The sequence below is a fragment of the Bison bison genome, unplaced genomic scaffold (assembly GCF_000754665.1).
Source record: "Bison bison bison isolate TAMUID 2011002044 unplaced genomic scaffold, Bison_UMD1.0 scf7180017864174, whole genome shotgun sequence".
Classification (NCBI taxonomy): Eukaryota; Metazoa; Chordata; class Mammalia; order Artiodactyla; family Bovidae; genus Bison; species Bison bison.
Genome location: NW_011494746.1, coordinates 2,066,484 through 2,081,158, shown reverse-complemented (window position 1 = coordinate 2,081,158; position 14,675 = coordinate 2,066,484). Strand labels below are relative to the sequence as shown.

Sequence of the window (14,675 nt, the reverse complement as noted above, 5' to 3'; positions counted from 1 at the left end):
TATGTCATTCTGACCGATGTTTACCCAAAACGTACACTTTTTCATGAGGCTTGTGAATCAGAAGAAAAAACTCACAAAACATTGAATCTGCTTAGTTGGATGAGTTTGCTTTTTTTTTCCACCCCCCTCCCTGGGAGTAAAAAGATATTTCAATTCAGTTCAGTCGCTCAGTTGTGTCTGACTCTTTGTGACCCCATGAATCGCAGCACGCCAGGCCTCCCTGTCTATCACCAATTTGAGTGAGTTCACTCAGACTCACGTCCATCGAGTCGGTGATGCCATCCAGCCATCTCATCCTCTGTCATCCCCTTCTCCTCCTGCCCCCAACCCCTCCCAGCATCAGAGTCTTTTCCAATGAGTCAACTCTTCGCATGAGGTGGCCAAAGTACTGGAGTTTCAGTTTTAGCATCATTCCTTCCAAAGAACACCCAGGGCTGATCTCCTTTAGAATGGACTGGTTGGATCTCCTTGCAGTCCAATGGTTTCTCAAGAGTCTTCTCCAACACCACAGTTCAGAAGCATCGATTCTTCGGCGCTCAGCTTAGGTGTTACCAAAACCAGGATATAAGATGGGTTTTCCATTTTATCAGTAGTGCTTTTCTTTAGCCCTTCATGCATCTATTGGCGTCTCGTTTGAACCTGAGTTAAAGTAGTCCTGCCTATTTGTTTTTCATTGCTTACCTTGTGTTTTTATGTTGACAAGTAAGGTTGGCCTCTTAGCTGTTCACATGACATCATTTTTCTTTGTTTCAGAGGGTTTATTACCTCTCTTTGGAATTTTACATGGGCCGAACATTACAGAACACCATGATCAACCTTGGCCTGCAGAATGCCTGTGATGAGGCCATCTACCAGGTATGTTATCTCTGTATTTCTCTCATTCTCTCCCTTTAAATTTCAAGTGCAACTCAGAAACCTTGGGGAGAGAGCATCCCCCCTAAGAAAAAGAAAGAAAAAAGATGAAAAATTGTTTCTGTAGACATGGCTGTTTCAAACTATTAGAAATGTACACTATAGTACTACTGATCTATGGTTTAAGAGGAACACAGTTAGGGAACACAGTTAAAGAACTTGGTTTGCCCCATGAGAATTTTGTTCTGCAATCAGTTTTTGACAGCATTCCACAACAAATTGCATTTTAGAAATTTGCATCTGAACAGCCTTTAAAAAGTACTTGAGTCCCTGTTGTCAGAATCACAAACTTTTCTTTGGACTCCTATCTACTTTTTAAAAATGATCAAAATTTGACTGTTACTTGTATATCAAGACATTATCTGAAATTAATAAGCTTTTAAAATTCTGTTGTCATACTTTCTCCGTTGCTTCATGAGATGTAAAAATACACTTCCTCTTTAAACAAGAAGCTTGAGGTCTTGAACCTGATGTGCTAATTTGTTTGCATGAACATATTTAACTGGTCCTCTCCTGACCTTCAAGTATATTCATACCAAAAATAGTCATTAACCTTTCTGATGTGGTTGATGGGAGGAATGTGTATTTGCAAAGATGCACTCTAGATGAGAGACTGTTTAAATTACTTTTGTCCTGGCATGGGGTTGTTGTCCCCTGTGTGGACAGTTGCTTGTCACTAGGGCTGGTTTCCTTCATGTGGGTTTAGCAGAGCATTCTGTGTCAAAGAACAATTGCAGCTCCTCTCTGCTTCCGTTTTCTTTGCTTCCCTTGATATCAGCTGAAAAAATATACTTCCTTTAGACCAGAATCGAACCAGGTGGGATGAAGTGACTCCTTGCTCAAGGAGTATAGCCTACTCTAGACTCGAATGTTTAAGAGTGTTACAAATCCTAAGCACTAGTATTAGCAGTTGGCGTCACAGGGACCCCAGTACTCTAGTGAACCGGGAGCAAATTTGAAAGCCCTTTTAACAATGAACAGAGGCAGATCCATTTTTGAACTCTTTAAAAGATACAGTTATCAAGACTTGTACCAGAAAGCAACTTTTGATATAAAGATAGGAATTCAAATTGGTAACCAGCCCCATGGCAACTGGGACATCCGCTTTAAGCATGCATTTTTAAATGTGTATGTTTCCATGTAAAACAATATCTAATTTCATGGATTGTATCACTTTCAGATAAGAATGCAATCATTTCATAAAGGACCATCATTAGCCAGGCATGGGCTAGATTATTATCTAGTCAGCAGAGGACAAGTATTTTAATTTATTTGACCATCAGTTTCCTCATGGTAAGATGAGCAGTCCAAAATGATCTCTAGGACTACACAATTTTAATATGAGTCCATACTGCTGCTAGTGGCCTCTGGCTTGTGTTGGTTCTAACACTTGAGGACAGAGAGCTGACTGTCAACCAGTTCCATCCATCCCGAAGTTTATAGATGCTCCTCTGCCTCTCACAGTCTCTCTCGTTCTTTCTTTTTTTAATTGCATATAGTTAATTTACAATATTGTGTTAGTTTCAAGTGTACAGCATAGTGACAGATATTCAGTTCAGTTGCTCAGTCATGTCCAACTCTTTGTGACCCCATGGACTGCAGCACACCTGGCTTACCTGGCCATCACCAACACCCGGAGCTTGCTCAAACTCATGTCCATTGAGTCAATGATGCCATCTAATCATCTCATCCTCTGTCTCCCCCTTTTTATATTCTTTTCCATTATAGGCTATTACAAGATATTGAGTAGAGTTCCCTGTGCTATACAGCAGGTCCTTGATGTTTACCTATTTTATATATAGTAGAGTGTGCATATGTTAATCCCAAACTCCTAATTTATCTCCCCTGTGACTGTTCCCTTACAGTCTGTTATCTACCCCCAGAGAGAAGTAGAGGATTTTAGGCCCATCCCAGCTGGACCACAGGACTGAGGTTTCCCTGACTGCTGTCTGGCCCCAGATCTTACAGGCAGTGACTCACTAACTGGTTTTGGGTTAACAACCTTTGACCTCAGTGAGTAAATACGTTGTGGTCATGAAAAGATGAACTTTAGTCCATCCCAGAGAATCTGACCTCATATCTTTCCGTAATTTTCAAATTTAGTCCAGTTAGTGTGGACTTGGTACTAGACTATCTCTGAGCTTTTACCCTGACAACAAAAAAATAACTTTAAGAAACAGTAATAGCCAATATTTATTGAGGAGTATCTACCCAGGAATCATTCTGAGTGCTTTGTTTGTATAATCTCATTTAATTCACAGTCCTAAATGAAATAGATGCTATTGTCATTGTTTTATTTTAGTTGCTAAGTCGTGTCCAACTCTTTGAGACCCCGGGGACTGCAGCCTGCCAGGCTCCGTCCATGGAATTTCCCAGGCCAAAATACTAGAGTGGGTTGCTATTTCCTTCTCCAATAGATACTATTATCCTCATTTTAACTTTTTTTTTAGTTTTATTATTTTTCTTTTGGTTGTATGGAACAGTTTGTAGGATCTTGGTTCCCCCACCAGAGACGGAACCGGGGCCCCCGGCAATAGAAGCATGGAGTCTTAACCACTGGACTGCTCCCATGTCCTCGTTTTTAAGCAGGAGATAAAAGTCATAGTGAGATTTAGTACCTTGCCCACGGTCATGTAACTAATAAATAACAGGGTCGTAATGGATATTTAGAGCCCGTACTCTTCTGCAGCCTGCTGCTGTGCCCTCACAGACAGTCTGCATCTTCAGTCACCAGCATCTGCAGGGGTTATCTGATGTCAGTTCTAGCATGGGGGGACCTGGAAGGATTGAGTTCACAGATGAACCTGGACGCCCAACCCAGAGCTTTAGGACATGACTGCTCTCTCTGAAGTGGCTTGTTTGTATCCACGTTCAGTGTTGTTTTCCTTTCATCCCCAGCTTGGATTGGATATGGAGGAGTTAGAAGAAATTGAAGAAGATGCTGGGCTTGGCAATGGTGGTCTTGGGAGGCTTGCTGGTAAGTGACATCGTGAATGTGCTGTGTTGTCTGGCTATTGACACCTTCTCAGATGCCAAGCAAGACTATTCCTATAGAACCAGCAGACTGTATAGGAGAAGTGCAAGGTGTGACCTAGTAGTAGATGTATTTGTTTTTGGCTCTGCACTGTGGTTCGACCAGTTCTAGACAGACAGTCAGAGAAGGCGATGGCACCCCACTCCAGTACTCTTGCCTGGAAAATCCCATGGACGGAGGAGCCTGGTGGGCTGCAATCCGTGAGGTTGCTAAGAGACACGACTGAGCAACTTCACTTTCACTTTTCACTTTCATGCATTGGAGAAGGAAATGGCAACCCATTCCAGTGTTCTTGCCTGGAGAATCCCAGGGATGGGGGAGCCTGGTGGGCTGCTATCTATGGGGTCGCACAAAGTCAGACACGACTGAAGCGACTTAGCAAGCAAGCAAGCAAGACAGACAGACAGTAGAGAAAGGAACTTGAACAAAAGAGACATTGCTTAAAAAGTTTAGAGACATTGCTTCAAACCCCAAAGCTAACCAGATGCTTCCTGTGCCCTGAAGGGTTTCCACAGTGGGCCCTTCACTTCACTGTTCCCAACTGCTCAATTCACATACTTGTGTGGTAGGACTGAAGTTGTTTAGCCATTGTGTTATCCTTTTGTGCATTGGACATTTTGCTTTTTGATTGACTAGTAGGCAGTGATACACTTGTTATAGTATTGGTTCGATTTAATTAATGAATATCCTTTTTTGTATGGATTCAGTTTGAGTTTTTAATCCAGAAATTATTTTTCAACAAATATAGAGGAAAATATTAAAAATAGAATACCAATACCATTAAATTAAAAATATGCATCCTGGACTTCCCTGGTGGTCCAGTGGTTAGGAATTTGCCTGCCAGTGCAAGGGACACAGGTTTGATTCCTGGTCCGGGAAGATCCTATGCAGCATGAGTCAGCCAAGCCTGTGCACATCCACTGAGCCTGCACTCTAGGACCCTTGTGCCACAAGAGAAGCCACTGCAACGAGAAGCCTTGTGCACTACAGCTAGAGAGTAGCCCCTGCTTACCACAGCTACAGAAAGCCTGAGTGCAGCAACACAGAACCAAAACGAAAATAAATTAAAAAAAAATTCAGCCAACAAGGCCGTGTATTATCACAGAACAACTCTAGAGTTTGGCCATTCCAAGGTTTATTTATTCAGCAGCACAGTTCAGTCAGGACTCTGCATCTCTGTGGTTCTTTTGACTTTTTATGGAAAAAAGACAGCAGCAGTAAGGAGAATCTTTAATTGTACCCAGCAGACCTCCTAGCAGCTCTCATTGGATAGAATGATTCATCGTATGCTCAGGCCAAAACCAAAACTGGTGAAGGACATAAAATTACTATGATTAGCCTAGAAGTTTAGTCAAGCAATATTCACTTCCAGGTCCAGCCTCCCTGAAGCATAACCTGGTATGTGAACAACACTGGAATTCCATCAGCCAGAAAGAGAGTCTGCCACAGATGTCCCAGTCGGTCAGACAGGTCGCATGTAAATTATACATGTCTTTTCAAGCAAGGGGGCATGGAGACAGGTTTCCCTAGAAAGGGCAGTGCGAGGGACAGGCACAATAAAAGACATGGCTAACACAGACCAGTTTCCTTCAGTTCAGTTGAGTTCAGTTGCTCAGTCGTGTCCGACTCTTTGCTTAGCTTAGCTTTCCTTAGCTATTCTCAAATGGAATGCCAACATGAACGCAGTAGTAGTTTCTAGATAGTGAGATAATAAATGATGTTTGTTTTCTTCTGTATGCATTTTTGTATTTTCTAACTTTTCTATGGTATTTATTTTATTATAATTGGGGAAAATGTGACTTTAAAAAATTAATACTCACTGTGCAGCAGTCTCTGTGCTTTAAAATATAAATATGGTTTCTCATAGAAAAATGTTTTGTGGCTGCCTTGTTTTTTAGAGAAAGACAAATTTTTACTTACCTTGATAACTCTGTCTTTTGCTTGTGCTCGATTTAATTTAGCCTGCTTCCTGGATTCCATGGCAACTCTGGGGCTTGCAGCCTATGGCTATGGCATCCGATATGAATATGGAATCTTCAATCAGAAGATTCGAGATGGATGGCAGGTATGTGACTCATATTTTTAATTTTGTCAGTAAAATTTTGCCTTGATGTTCTGGATGATTTATAATTTACAGAATTTAACAGAGGGCGTTACTAATGTCTGTAGCATTTGATTGACATCTGTGAATTCTGTCAGTCTTCCCACTTTGCGATATAAGCTCCATAAGAGCCGAGAGCCTGCCAGTGTCACCAGTATCATTCACCACCAGATCTATAGCATCTTTTACAGTGCCAGACTCATAAGGATGCTAGAGAGTCATGAAGATACTTGTCACCGAGTACCTGAATGCAGACCACCTATAATGGGCAGTGTCCTATCTCTGCAGCATGCAAAATGGAGGAGCATGTCTTTTGACTCATGATCTTTGCCAGTAGCCCTTGCAGGTAGGAAGCATGTCACCATTTTTGTAGGTGAGAAAACTGAGGCTCTTAAGAGGTGAAGTCACCTCAGATCACACTTTTGGTAAATCTGCATCCCCAGATTTCCCAGTCACAATAAGTCTTCTTTTCCACATTCAGAGTCTTGCCCGCCTTAGTATGCCTTTGTTGTTCAGTCGCTCAGTTGTGTCCAACTTTTTGGGACACCGTGGACTGCAGCATGCCAGGCTTTCCTGTCTTTCACTATCTCCCGGAGGTTGCTCAAACTCACATTTTAATATGCCTATCTTATAAGATATATAAACTCAGTTTTCTGCTTTTTTTAATATAAGATAACAGTAGGCAGCCTTGTTAACTATTATATCAAATAAATCTGGCACATATTTAATATGTGTAATTATAGTGCCCCATAGAAAATTGCACAAATAGTAATTAATCCATATAAATGACTCTCATTTTATTTTCATATAACCAAACCAGATTCTTAAGTATTTGTTTCTGTTTATCTTTAGTAATACTTTGAGCTACAGTCATATAGCTGTCCGTGCACGGACAGTTTTCCTTGATGTTAAATGTGATTTAGGCTTTCTCTTTCTCCCTATCCTTGTCTCATACCCATACCCCAAAGATACTGGATTTTCAAAAAAGCCTGACCTCTCTAAGCCCTTGTCAGAGTTCTAAGAGTCAGTCCAAAGGCAGCGCACTCAGGCATTGGGTTGGGGGACCTAGGCTGCAGCTAATCCCCAGAGAGGGGAAGGATGAGAAGCTGAGTGTCGTCACCATCTGCTTTCTCCTCCCTCAGTATTTGGACACTTTCTGGGCCAAGGAAAGTAGGTACTAAAAGATTTGATTTGATGAGAGGTTGCATCGAGGAAAGTCCCAGAAGGAGAATATTGGGAACCTATTGAAAGACAAACTTCCAAATTTTGTTAAGGACCAGTGTATCTTCAGGGGCTTCCCTGGTGGCTCAGTTGGTAAAGAATCTGCTTGCAATTCAAGAGACTGCCTGCAATGCAGAAGACCTGAGTTCAGTCCCTGGAGAAGGAAATGGCAAACCACTCCAATATGCCTTTCTTGGAAAATCCCATGGACAGAGGAGCCTGGTGGGCTACAGTCTGTGGGGTTGCAAGAGTCTGACACAACTTAGCGACTAAACCACCACCACCAATGCATCTTCAATTCAGTTCAGTTCAGTTGCTTAGTCGTGTCAGACTCTTTGTGACCCCATGAACCGCAGCATGCCAGGCCTCCCTATCCATCACCAACTGCCAGAGTCTACCCAAACCCATGTCCATTGAGTCAGTGATGCCATCCAACCATCTTATCTTCTGTCGTCCCCTTCTCCTCCTGCCCTCAATCTTTCCCAGCATCAGGGTCTTTTCAAATGAGTCAGCTCTTCACATCAGGTGGCCACAGTATTGGAGTTTCAGCTTCAGTATCAGCCCTTCCAATGAACACGCAGGAGTGATCTCCTTTAGGATGGACTGGGTGGATCTCCTTGCAGTCCAAGGGACTCTCAAGAGTCTTCTCCAACACCACAGTTCAAAAGCATCAATTCTTTGGCACTCAGCTTTCTTTATGGTCCAACTCTCACATCCATACATGACTACTGGAAAAACCATAGCCTTGACTAAACAGACCTTTGTTGACAAAGTAATGTCTCTGCTTTTTAATATGCTGTCTAGGTTGGTCATAACTTTCTTTCCAAGGAGTAAGTATCTTTTAATTTCATGGCTGCAATCACCATCTGCAGTGATTTTGGAGCCAAAAAAAATAAAGTCAGCCACTGTTTCCACTGTTTCCCCATCTATTTGCCATGAAACGATGGGACCGGTATCTTCAGCTACTCCTAAACCAATTAGGAGGCAGTATTGGGTAGGAAAAAACATTTGGGCTCTAACTTGAGATCTCATTTCTAATTTGAGGCCAAATTGCAACTCATTACCCTTATGAGTTATGTTGCCTTTATTAGGTTACTTAACTTCTCTGAACCTGGGTTTTCTTGTCTGCAAAATAGAGATGCCAGCTTCCCAAAATTATGATAAAAATATGTAAAATGTCTGGCACACAAGTAGGTACTCAAGAATGTTAATTTTCCCTAATAAAAGGAGGATACTTTCACAAATTGTGGCATTGTATAATATATTAATATAGCCATTGATACTATGTTTTTGATTAATTATAGTAAAATGGGAAATTGTTTATGTTAGTTGAAAAAAAAGGGATATAGGATCATGTGAATAGTATGACCTATCCAAAGGAAGCAAAAAAGACAAAATGCTAGGGAAAAAAAGTATATATTTATGTGTATATATACACACACACACACACACACACACATATCTCAAAGGTTCAGTAGTAATTATCTCTGGGAGATAGGATTATGGGTGACTTTGACTGTCCTTTTATTCTTCTACATGAGTCAGAGTCTATAAGAAATGTGTATTTTATAATCATAAAAAGTTAGAAAAAATAATTGGCTGCCTTCTACAATGAAGAAATCTAGGGTTACATGGTAAGAAGCCTAGCTTGGCAGGCATTTCCAGCAGGACCAAGATTTTAACACACCGTAACCAAGCAATACATGGTATTCATTCTCAGTCTTTGTATCCTGTGTGATACTCATTATACCCCACAATGTTTAAGGATTTTATTTTTTACTTTTCTGTGAAAGATGTCATTTTAAATTCAGCTGCTCAATCTCAAGAAAATTCTTTCAAGTGCATTTTCCCCAAAGTCTTATGAAAGACCACTCTGTTATTCACACCTTTGACCTTTGCTACCTTTAAATGGCCTTATTCCAGGAAGCCTTCCCTTCTCTCCTGTGAGACCCAAGAAGTATACATCCCCAGCGTTTTAAGGGAAAAAGAGAGACCAAATGGCTTTGGCTAGTCTTCAAAGCTAGCTTCACTATCCTTCATCACTTCTTTTGTTATAACTTGAAATTGAGTCAGAAAGACACCTAATTTTATCTACCATAGCCATTGCTCACTGGGATGGGATTTTAAAGAGCAAAGATAAAATACATCATACCATAAAAAAGAAACTGTTTCCATATATATATATATATGTATCTCTTTCAGGAAAGCAACCTGCTTTTTCAGCCCATGATCACTCCCCGACTCATATCAGCTACAGGGTTGCTCTTACCATAGAAAAGGCTGATGAAAATTGCACAGGCTAGGAAGATTTTTAAAGGGTGCTAGACTTTCAGTTTTCGAAGGCTCTCTTCAAAGATTTGGAGTAACAAAGTGTTCTTTGTGAACTCCACCCTGCCCTCAAAGAAAATAATTTTATTGCTAAAATGCTTGACCTACCTTGAACTCTACTGGGGATCATAGAAACCTTATCAGGAATAGTTCTCTGAAAATGACTGGACACTGGGAGGGAAAGGGGGAAGGCAATTGTGACAGCCTCACATTAAAGTTTAACAGTCACGTGCTAAAGTTCTGGGTGGAAAAATATGCTGGCAGTAGAAATCTCAGGGTTGAATCGAGCCATCTGCTGGAACCTTCTGTCCCTTAGAGCCCGTTCCCAGCCTGCTCTGACTAGCCATGCACAGTTCACATTACCCAGCAAGCTTCCTGTGACCACTGTTGGGTTCTCAGTGTTCCCCAGAAACATTTATCAATGATTGATACCATCAGACAGCAAAGTTTGTTGACACCACCTGATTTTTACTCACTGATTCTTCATGTCCTGTGTAGCCCACAATTGAGAGGAAAAACATTTCTTAGTATTCAATCACTGACTGAGACCCTGAGCTGACCTCTGCTTCCATGCTGGCAGGAACAGATTCCACTGAGTAATTTCTCTAGGAAGATACCAGATCCAGCTGCCACACACTCCTCACCCCTACCCAGAGGGGCACTTTGCTCCTCACTCCAAGTTTTCTGCTTGCTTTATCTCAGCTCCTTTTCATCTGGGATGTTCAGATCCAAACAGCCCACTTGGATATAAATGAAAGCTCTCCTCCCATCTGGCCCCGGCTCTTCATGTGGCTTCGCAAGCTGGGGCATTCAGGTATCACTGGCTACATGGAAATCTAAATTTACAGACTAATTTGCTGGAAGGAAGCAGGATAGAGAGGAGGTTTATCACCACCCCACAGCCTTGGTGGATTGGGTGGGGGGTAGTTCTCTCTTTCTCTTCTGATCTGCTCAGACCAGCTTGTGTTTATGAAACATTTATGCTTCAATTTACCTTAAAAACAAGCTTTGTATAATTGAGGGAATTATTGACAGATTCCTTGCCAAAATCAAGAAGAGACTCAATAAAGAATAGCAAGCTAGGAGTTCTATTCTCCTACAGAATGTGTTAAGTAACCCAGTGGAATTAAAATCAGCCATTATTTGGTGGGGAAAAATCAGACCAACACTGGATTGCGTTGAAAGTGACTGGCTGACTAGTCAGTCCCTTATCACTTGACAGTGTGTCCTCAAAAGAGCAAATACGACCTCGGACTTGCACGGGAGGCTGGGAGGGGCTGGTGGTGGGAAGCCCGGAGTTCAGTTTCTCTTCTATGGGCATTTCATTCTGCTTGAGGGGAGAGCAGTCTGAATCTGCTGCATTTATCAGCAGAAAATATGTTGTCCCCTTAACCTGTGCACATGTTTTGAGAGGAAAGCTGTTTCTGCCTCACTGTCCTCCTGGTTCACGTACAACCTGAAGATGTATATTAACAACAGTCCTGGGTGCTGAAATGAGGCATCTAGGCCCTAAGGTTCATTCCTGTTATAGAAAGCAGTGTTCACATTGATCAGTATTTGAAACCCAGAACCTGCCCCCTTGCCTAAGTGCAGCACGAAGTGTTTTGTAATTAAGGATGTTTGATGCTTTGTGGACATTCTCATTTATTTTTCATCAAATTTCTAGTTATTAATATGAGCTAGTGGGCTCTAACTTTACCAATCTCTTATCAATTGATAAAAATTCAGTCCTTTCCTTGTTAAATTTTCATTGTCTTTTTTGTTCTCTTTATGACGGGGATAGCGGAAGTCTCAGATCTGAATTATAGTTCCTGACTTTGTATTACCATGTAGCTCCAGGCTGCACCATGTACCCAGTGTCTTCATGTTAAAAGGCAGACTTTTAAATGCAGATTTTGAGACCCCCACCCCATACTGCCTGAGACTCTGCATTTGAACAGGATGCATTTTACTGATTAGCTCACATCTAGGTCCAGCCTTCCCTTCCTGTATCTGCTGCATTCTCCTGTCTCCAGCAGCTCTCTAACTCCAGACTTTCTATCTAAAGATGTTGTTTCTGTGAGTCCCCTCTTCATTCATCATGTTGCTGGTAGTTCCTGTTAATGGGCAGCTTACTGGCATTCCCAATATAAAGTCATGATCAGTGTTTGAATAAATGGATATGTGTTAGCTTGTCTGGCTATTGACATTAATGTTTTATCTAATATCTCAAAAGTTAGCTGTGTTTGTTCACCTCTCTCCACACTGCCTGGGGCAGACACTGAACTCGTATATAGGTTATCATGAAGCATCCAGCATTGTGTGATAATTCATAACTAATATCTCTTTAAACTAAAGCTGAGTTTTCTATGAGGGAAGGGTGAGGCAGCAAATAGGTAAAATAACCATATTTGGGGTAATTTCATTGACAAGAGAACTTTGTATTAAAAAACCTTAACCCTCCCTCCTTTCCAGAACACAATTCCATCTTTTAATATATATACAATATTTTAAAGTTTTCACTAATAATATCTTTAAAAATGTAACCCCCTCCCACCATATGTTTTGTCATTGTTATGGTATTTTTATGTTTTTTTATAGAAAACAAAATTTATTTGATGTCCAGGATGCCCTAAATACAAATCTGATTTTAAAAATTGTATAAGAAATATTTTGTTATAAACTGACATAACTGCGTGGGGATACATTGAAGTTATCAATAAAATAAATTCCTTACCTTGTTAGTATGTTATTTTCAAAATGAACTGTATTAGTTCATTATCAGATCAAAATTACATGAGGATTAAATTAAACAAAGACTACAAAATGTAATGGTGTTCGGTTGGTGGGAATATAAATTGGTGCAGCCACTGTGGGACTCAATGGACAATCCTTAAAAAACTAAAAACAGAACTACCATATGTTCTAGCAATTCCATTCATGGGCATATATCTGGAAAAAATGAAAACACTAATTCAAAAACATACATGCACCCCAATGTTCATAGCAGCACTATTTATAATTGTCAAGATATGGAAGCAACCCAAGTGCCCATCAACAGATGAACGGATAAAGATATGATATATATATGCCATGAAATATTACTCAGCCATAAAAAAGAAATGCTGCCACTCGCAGTATCATGGATGAATGTGGAGAATATTATGCTTATTATGCCTAGTGAAATAGGTCACACAGAGAAAGACAGATACAATATGTTATCACTTATATGTGGAATCTAAAAAATAATACAAATGAATGCATATGCAGAATAGATTCACAGATACAGAAAACGAACTTGTGGTTACCAAATGGGAGAAGGAAGAGGAGAGGGACAAATTAGGGGTATGGGATTAGCATACCTGTGTAAAACAGATAAGCAACAAGGATACACTGTATAGCACAAGAAGTTATACCTGTTATCTTATAATACCCTGTAATGGAATATAACCTGAAAAAGCACTGTCACTATGCTGAACACCTGGAACTAACACAGTATTGTAGATCAACTATACTTCAATTTTTTTTTAATGGAAAAAAAAAGTTATAGTGTTCTGTTCCTATGCTGAAATAAGGGAGCTTTCTATGAGTAGCTTTTCTCCACTGATTCTATGCTTTCTAGGCACAAAGCTCTTGACAGAAAATCATGATGTAGGACCCATCAGGTCCTACACCATGTAAATACCACTGGGAGGCCTCTCTTTCCCTCAAGCTAGACAGTTGGCTTCCCAGATGTTAAGGCACAGGCTTTGGAACCCACAGTTTAGTTCAGTTCTGTCACTCAGTTGGGTCCAACTCTGTGACTCCATGGACTGCAGCACAACAGGCTTCCCTGTCCATCACCAACTCCTGGAGCTTGTTCAGGCTCGTGTCCATCGAGTCGGTGATGTCATCCAACCATCTCATCTTCTGTCGTCCCCTTCTCCTCCTGCCTTCAATTATTCCCAGCATCAGGGTCTTTTCCAATGAGTCAGGCCAGCATCCGGTGGCCAAAGTATTGGAGCTTCAGCTTCAGCATCAGTCTTTCCAAGGAATATTCAGGATTAATTTCCTTTAGGACTGACTGGTTTGATCTCCTTGAATTCCAAGGGACTCTCAAGAGTCTTCTCCAACACCACAGTTCAAAAGCATCAATTCTTCAATTGATGAACCGACAGACCTACCATCAAATCTTATCTGCATCATTCACTGTCCATGCAACTTTGAGCAATTATAGTTCCCTTTAAAAAGGGAGAAGCTGTTCTATACATCAGTGTCTCTTTTGCTGTCTCGTACACAGGGTTATTATGGACTCTATGGGGGAGGGAGAGGGTGGGAAGATTTGGGAGAATGGCATTGAAACATGTAAAATATCATGTATGAAACAAGATGCCAGTCCAGGTTCGATGCACGATACTGGACGCTTGGGGCTAGTGCACTGGGACGACCCAGAGGGATGGTATGGGGAGGGAGGAGGGAGGAGGGTTCAGGATGGGGAACACATGTATACTGTGGCGGATTCATTTTGATATTTGGCAAAACTAATACAATTATGTAAAGTTTAAAAATTAAATAAAATTGAAAAATAAAAAAAAAGGGAGAAGCTGTAAGTTCCCTCCTACAGGATTGCTATGAGAATTAAACACAATAATATATATATAAAACATTTAGAGCAATATTACCGAGTATTGTTGATTTAGGCTGTATGATAATAACAAAGATGAATTGAGGTTGACAGAACCAACATCTTTCTTGCCAAAGCAGTACTGAGTTGATCCAGTCAAAAATATTTTTGATTTGATATAATTGAAGGGTTAGGTCCATATCTCCTGAAAAACAAATTATAAGCCATGTCCTTTTTGCAGATAGAAGAAGCAGATGATTGGCTCAGGCATGGAAACCCCTGGGAGAAGGCCCGCCCTGAGTTCATGCTGCCTGTTCACTTCTATGGAAGAGTAGAGCACACAGAGGCTGGGACCAAATGGACCGACACCCAGGTATTTCAAGAGTCCTCACGCTGAGCGTTGTACAGAGGACAACACAGCATGATGTGTAGATGGTATTCAGTATAGTGTATTGTATGTTGAATAACAATGTATTTTTATAAATAAATGTGTTACT

General features: G+C 40.8%; 1 protein-coding gene across 2 annotated transcripts in view; it reads left to right on the top strand.

Moving 5' to 3' along the window:
• The first annotated feature begins 696 nt into the window (after positions 1–696).
• The window catches only part of PYGL (phosphorylase, glycogen, liver), a 48,416-nt gene continuing 34,437 nt past the window's right edge, over positions 697–14,675 (top strand). Inside the window, exons 1-4 of one of the 2 annotated variants that reach the window (XM_010842262.1) lie at positions 697–855; positions 3,811–3,889; positions 5,908–6,011; positions 14,420–14,551. In XM_010842262.1, coding sequence (XP_010840564.1) covers positions 784–855; positions 3,811–3,889; positions 5,908–6,011; positions 14,420–14,551 — 387 coding nt within the window. In that variant the 5' untranslated portion in view covers positions 697–783. The remainder of the gene's footprint in view (positions 856–3,810; positions 3,890–5,907; positions 6,012–14,419; positions 14,552–14,675) is intronic. The other variant, XM_010842263.1, reaches the window with a different exon arrangement.